The sequence below is a fragment of the Phalacrocorax aristotelis genome, chromosome 2 (genome assembly GCF_949628215.1).
Source record: "Phalacrocorax aristotelis chromosome 2, bGulAri2.1, whole genome shotgun sequence".
Classification (NCBI taxonomy): domain Eukaryota; kingdom Metazoa; phylum Chordata; class Aves; order Suliformes; family Phalacrocoracidae; genus Phalacrocorax; species Phalacrocorax aristotelis.
The window spans coordinates 159,144,624-159,151,725 of NC_134277.1; the positions used below are offsets into that span (position 1 = coordinate 159,144,624).

The 7,102-nt window shown below is 52.3% G+C and overlaps 1 protein-coding gene across 1 annotated transcript in view; it reads right to left on the reverse strand.

Annotated features, from left to right (window-relative positions):
* Positions 1-6,786, reverse strand: part of KCNQ3 (potassium voltage-gated channel subfamily Q member 3) — a 205,506-nt gene extending 198,720 nt beyond the window's left edge. The window contains exon 1 of the mRNA XM_075085848.1: positions 6,121-6,786. Coding sequence (XP_074941949.1) covers positions 6,121-6,467 — 347 coding nt within the window. The 5' untranslated portion in view covers positions 6,468-6,786. The remainder of the gene's footprint in view (positions 1-6,120) is intronic.
* Positions 6,787-7,102: the final 316 nt, after the last annotated feature.

A 7,102-nucleotide genomic window follows, 5' to 3' on the forward strand; every position in this document is an offset into this window, starting at 1 on the left:
CAATAGTGTATAACTGGCATTATATGCATTTGAGGATTTTTTAATCCAGCTGTTAATATGCATAGTATTTAGTTAGTTTTTTTTCCTGTTAAGTATGTTTTGAACGTTTCTACATTCTGCACCAAAATGAGCAAAACTGGTGTGGAAAGTCTCTCTCTGCTCATTTTTTAGATGTTTCCCTAATCTCCATCTCAGATTAAAACAAGAACTAAAACCCATGTGGCCTCTCCGCCCAGCAGCCAGAGGTGCCCAGACCCTGCTGTGCTCCGTGATGATCTGATATTTGCTGCGAGGAGCACAAAAGGCACAAGAAGAAACTTAGGTGGCTTTTATGAAGTGAGTGGTACCTTCAAGCAGGCTCCCAGCTGCTGCACTGGAGATGCTGTGATAAATCTAGTCCCGGCCATGCCGCTAACGGTGCCTCCCGGACTGCCGGGGTAGCACTGAGATAGTGCTTCTCTTCACTACCAGGTTTCTCAAAAGAGAAGAAAACCACAATTTGCTGGCTGCTGGAGGGGCTTTGCATTATCACCTCTCATCAAAATCATGAAACTAGGGACTGTTCAGTTTCATAGAGATTACACCAGGGGCTGTGACTTCTTTCCGAGGGGCTTATTCCCAGGCAGAGCTGACAGCACCGAAAGACCAGCCGCTGAGTGTGTGCTGTCGCTGGCAGCGCCAACGCTCACCCACGCGTCGTGCCCTCCCTCGTGCATCACTGGCCGCGGCGGATCCCGACGCCCATCCAGACGAGGCTCCATCGCGTGGCGTGAGCCGGGGTTTGTACTTGCGGAAGGGCGCTCAGGGACCTGCAACCCCTGGGGTACTGGGGGACACTGAGGCGCACGCCTGTGCTGCAGGCAGCTGTGAGCCTGCAGCGCCTGCGAGCCCATCGAGCAGGCATGAGCAGCACCAAAACTCAGCAAGTTAGCAGCGTAGCCATGGCAACGCTGAGCGCAAGGGCTGACCAAGCCGACCCACGGGTACCCACTCCGGCAGTGGGCCTCGCTGTCGGCACCGAGCCCTCGCACGGAGGTATGAGGCCGTAGTGGAAAACACACCTATTGCCACCAAAGGGCCAGCTCTGTAATTTCAGAGGTAATTCAGGTGCTTAAACAAGCGTTGGGCACCCACAAGCTGCTGAAGCGACTCTGAAGCTACAGCTGGGGATTGCAAGCCGCTCGTATTATACAGCTTGTGGCTCCCCCGGGCTCTGCTGCCCCTCTCACTCCTGCCAGCAAACCCAGCTTTCGGCCGCAGGTGACCGCAGCCAGCAATGCCGGCTGAGCCCAGCAGCTGGGATGATACAGTCGCATCTCGATAACCACACACAAGCCCAGGGAGGACTCTACAAGCCTCAAAAGAGATGCAATAGCAGAGGTGTGCGGTGTGGTCTCCAGTGACTAAGATTTCATTATTTTTTACAAAGTATACTGCAGAATATTTATCTATGCATTATGATGAATTAGCATAAATAATTAAAACACTACTCGTACTGGTGAACACATAAGCAAAGGGCACTTGCTAATGGACCAGGCTTGCTCTGCTGCTCCGGCGACTCAGAGAAAAGTCCATGTCAAACAGACCAAGGAAGGATTCGCATTTATTCTTCTTTTTACCCTGAGCCTATTCCCATCTCACCCCAGATGGCTGACACAGGCTGGTGCATCAGGGCATCTTACAGAGCATCCCCCGAAGGGCAAAGAGGAAAATAACGGAAAGTCCCCAGACCTATTCCCCGAGTCCCTCAACATCCTTTTCTGCAAACAACCCACCCACGATCAGTCATGCAAGAGGTGCTCTCCAGTGCTTCCCAGAAATACTGATGATTTGCTGGATGGTCGCATGACTCTGCCTCCTCTTTTTATTCCAGGTATTAAGCGGTATTGAAAAAACATTGCATGGCAAATAGGGACAGGTTTTCAAGTGTTCCCCATGGTTTCCCTCCCTCATCAGCAGGTACACCGTGGTGTTCTACACGAGCAGAGCACAGCCAATATTGCCCACTTTCCCAAAAAAGAAAATCGAATCCCAAGCCTTTTCCTAGTCTTATTTTTCTGTGAACATAAAGGTTGCAGTTGTCTCAAAAGATAGCATGAAAATAAGAATATCTCCTAGCTACCTCTCCTTCAGCCTCTCTTTTCTTTAAGTCAGGTTGAAAGTTCTCTACAAATTGCAATTGCAAACTTGATCTGTCTTTTGTCACCTTTCTGGGCTCCGTCCATTACCCACCAAATATTTTGTATTTACAGTTAAAAAATAAACTGGAAAATCAAAATCTTACTCATTTTCAGTTTTTTGATTCATTTATGCAAATAAAGCCTTTGTTTGGGTGGCTCGTGGAGGCGACCAGGTCTCGAGTGGGTCTCTCTGGCCAAAGCACACGTCCCACAAGGCACAACCGCAGAGGTTTCCTGCAATATATCGCGCTGCTCAACACAAAGGAATATACATCATGGGAACAGCAGTTATACCTACAGGGAGACTGGCTCAGAAAAGAGCAGGGATAGCCTGACCTGCAACCCCCAAGAGACATTTCCAAATTAAAAACCTCAAAGCTTAAGCCAGATCTTTTTTTTTTCCCTTTTCTTTTTTTCTACTGAAAATGTTCAGCAGGAGTTTAGCTTTACAGAAGTAAAATTTTCTCATGGGACAGCCAATTCTCTCTCACCAACTGTGCCATTAAAATATTGCCATATTGCCAAGAGGTCTGTGAACCCTGGTGTCCTAGCAGAGGGGAAATTCATGGGTATTACATACATCTCCTGTCCAGCAAAGCTGCCAGGGAATAAATGTTTTCAGATGGTGAAGGAAACACAGTCAGCTTCTTTAGGACCAAATCACCTTTCTCTTTGCTGTAAGGACAGGCTTGGACAAACTCACTTGTGCAGAGCAAGGAAGGAGAAAGAATCACAAGGAAGATATCTCATGTCGCTTTCCATAAATCACTGCCAGTGAAAGCTGAACACTAAAATTGCCATCAGGAATTCCTCTCTTTCTCCCTTGCATCTTTGACCCTAGGGCTTGGTAGGGCCTGATCACATTTATGCATTCTCATCGAATTATTTCAGTGGCTTGAATCATTTCAGTATATCTAACCCCACCGAAACTAAAGTGAGTGTTTACAACAAGCACTGCATCAAACCTTATTTATGTGCACATTATAACAGCGAGATACACAAAGGATCATGACCCCTTTGCAGCCATATGGGCATCACTGTACGATTTAATGAGATCCCATCTGTACCACCCTTTTAAAAGTTCTGGCATCCAAAGCTTTTGCAAAGACCTTTGCAAAGCCCCCACACAACACCCTTGGCGTGTCCTGAAAGTTGCAACCCTCTTCCATCAGCAGCTTCCCGCCTCTTAAATCCTGGGATATACACAGCACTGGAGTCCTCTGCATCATCTCTTCATTAAAGACCTCTGAATGCTCAGAATGCTCTGAATGCAATCCCTTTTGGCCCTCAGCTGCTTATTCCCTGGGGGTTTGTATATGAAAGCAACCTTCTCACTCTTAACTTTGGTTGCATGGTAATTTATTGCAAAGTTACTCAGAAGATTGAGACAAAGTGTAACGTCATTAAGATAAATGGGACTTCTCGTGAAAATTAAAACAGCGTCAAATTTGTAGATTTTATGGAAAGGCTGGCAATCTCTCACCTACCGAAGGGGAAGTGTAAACTGTTCTAGTGTGAAAAGAAGCACTGGGGGACTGCTGGGATGGTACTACGCGGTGTCACAGCAGCACCTCCAACATGAGAAACTCCTTTTCAAGAAGGAAAAAGGTTAAAAGACAATTCATTTGAAAGCAAGAACAGAGACTCTGGATATCAACTTAGGTGTTGCTTCCCCACGGCACTGCTCCTGCTCTTGAGCAGCTCATCGTTCTCCAGTTGCAGGAACAAGCTCTGAAGCCTGTCAGCAAGATCTCAGCATACTTTTCCATCACTTTTGGCAGATATCTTTTGTAGGGTTTGATCCTACAGCGAGGTAAGAGCCCACAACTTCTACTGAGTTCAGAAGGAGCTGAGACTGAACAGAAACACAGTGTGGCCAAGGGCAGCCTGGGTCTGCTGAGTCCCCCAGGGGTCCTGGGAAGGGATGGGATGGGCTGGCAGACCAGGACTTGTGTATTCTACCTCCTTTAAGGATAAAGAACTTCTAAAAGTGTTTTTTCATTGATGTTGAATTCAGCACTGATTGTCTTAACAAGACTGCGATTGACTCCTGTGGGACCAGGTCAGAGTCACATCTCAGTTTTGCAGGACTGAGTAGTCACCAAAGAGGAGTTGGCCACACAGAGCGTGTGTGGCTTCATCCTAAGAAGGATGAAGCCTTGCATATTGAATTTTCTCCCATTCTATGATCCATATTGCATAAGGATCTTAAGGTTAACCACACATCTAGAGAGCTACCTAAAATGAATGTTGCGACTTGGAAATTCTTATACCATTACCAATAAATGTGAATCTCTCAGCCCACCTGAGCCTCTCTAGACTCATCCACTGTCCTATTGCTTCTACCCAGACACGAGCCCAGGTGTGGACTTGACCCAGTTGCCCCAGCTGTCCACAAACAGAGAGGTGCCAAGTTCTCATAACGCTCGTAAAGCCTCACTTACGCAGTGTGCGGGGGCGGAAGGGGGTGCCCCTCCGTCCAGGCATGGCTCGCCCCAACAAGAAGCAGCGTTATGCAACGCTGAGCATGATCGAACAGCAAGCTCCATACCAAAGAGTCTTCCCAGCACAACACACCCCAAATGCGGTCGCTCCCTGCCTGCTAGCACGAGTTTGCCTGTGGCATAAAGGGGCAAAAGAACTGGAAGAAAATGTCACGACATCCAGTGTCCACATTTTCACAGAAATTAAGCTGAAAAGCAGGAACCTTTGTCCCAAGACACACTTTATGAAGACACTGAGGGGAGCAGCAATGAGTGGGTGGTTCACAGCAGCACTTCAATAGCGAATGCTGCCTTTTACTCCTCGCCCAGGGCTAAATCCCTGCAAACATCAACGAGGAATTCGCCCGAAGGTAAAAATCGCAGCCCTACACTCAAGGTGTTTATTTGCAAGCGCAAGGACTACACCAATGATCAGGACTTCCCCGGATCCAGCTCCAGGCTCACAGACCACACAGCCTAGAGCACTTTGCTTGTCTCTGGCAAATAAACCAATCTCAGGAATCACTGCTTAAATCCTGTGTCACACAGAGCTCTGTACATGTTACAGCATTAAAGAAAAACAGTAACACCACGATCGCTGATAATCCCTTGGGTTTTGGAACATATTTACAACACTAAAAACCACATTTATTTTATTAGGATCCTGCCAACTCCTTTGTATGCTGTAAACAGATTTATTTCTTCTATATTCCTTATGAAAACTTTAGGGAACAGAATTTTTAGGAGTGCAAAACAGTGGTCGTTAACTTGACCTGTCACCCTGGGGCCACAAAACAGTTTGTTTCGTCTCAGTTCACTTGTGGCCGGTTTAAGTTTCTGGCTGACAGTGCTGCAATGCTTGGGTTTCATCCACTGCAGGGTGACGCTTCTTGGAGCAAAACCCGATGATTTTCACTTGACATTTTCAACTATTGAAAGAGTCGGTTCACTCGGGGTTTCTAAGAGCTCCTTTAGCCGCACGCAGTGCTCTAGGCTGAACTGAAGCCGGCTGTGCCCCCTTAAGCACTTCGGAGCCTTAAAACTGCTCAGGGCTTGGTCCTTCTGGCACCCCTTCTCCGGGGAGCAAGGCACAGAGGCTCGGGCACACCGCTCCGAGGCAGCGGCGGGGGGACACACACAGGGCAGAGGCGCAGACTTAAACGGAGCTGCTCGTTTTGGAAAACCCGACGACGGAAAAAGAATAAATGAAAGCGCTCGGCAGCACGCCCCACAATAAGCCCCTTACGGCCTCCCCCGCCCCGCTGCTGGAGCGAGCCCCCCCGGAGCGCCTTACGGCGAGAATGAGAAAGCAAAACGGTGGCCCCGGGCGCATCTCCTCGGGGCAGCGCCCCCCCCCCCCCACCGGGGGCAGCCCCCAACCCCCCCCCCCCCCCCCACCGGGGCGCGCCCCCGGGGGAGCCCCGCTCCGCGCTCCCGCCCCGCGCCCGCGTACTCACACGAAGGCGTGATAGAGCAGCGCCCAGCCGCGGGGTCGCTCCAGGGCGTCGTAGATCAAAGTTTGGATGCGGCGGTACTTGGCGTGGTTCCGCTTCACCGGGCGGCTCAAGGGGGTCTTCGCCAGCAGCCCCAGCCCCGGCGGGCTCCGCTTGCCGCCCTCCTCCTTCCCGCCGCCCTCCAGCAGCAGCGTCCCGTCGCGGTCGGCGCCGGTGCCCAGGGCCAGCGAGCCCTGCTCGGGGTCGCCGCCGCCGCCCGCCGCCGCCCGCCGCCCCACGGCCGCCGCCGCCGCCGCCGCCCCGCCGGCCGCGCTACCGCCCGCCGCGCCGCGCCGCGCCTTCAGCCCCATGGTGGCCGCCGGGCCCCGGAGGCGAGCTGCGGATCGGCGGCGGCAGCCCCGGGAGCCCCAGGGCCATGATCCGAGCTCCCCGCCGCTCCCCCGCGATGGGCTCTGGCTGTATTTATATATATATATACATGTGTGTGAGTGTGTATATATATATATGGAGGGAGGGGGGTAAAAAAGCAAAGGTGGGGCGGGGGGCGGCAGCCACGTCCCCGTCAGGTCATCCTCGCCGGCGGCAGCGGGAGGCAGCAGCGCGGCGGGCACCTGGGCCGGCGCAAGGGAGGGAAATCATCGCGGAGTTTATTTACCAGCCCGATGCCCGAGCCCCTTCCTTCCCCCCCCCCCCCCGCCTCCTCTTCCTCCTCCTCCTCCTCCCTCTCCTCCTCCCAGCTCCTGCCTCCCCCCAAGCCCTCACGTTAGGGAGTGGCCCATTGTATGCAGCCAGCAAATAGCTGGGCGCCCGCCCCCCGCTCCCCCAGCCCCGGGTGTCTAGTCATCCACGGTGCGTGGGGCACCGGGCCCCGCCACGGGGCTGCCCCCCGCCCGCCCCCCCTACCCCTGTTGCCAGCCCCCAGCAGCCGCCGCCGGGGCCGCCGGCGCCGAGCGGGGAGATCCCAGCAGCCGGCGGAAAGGGGAGA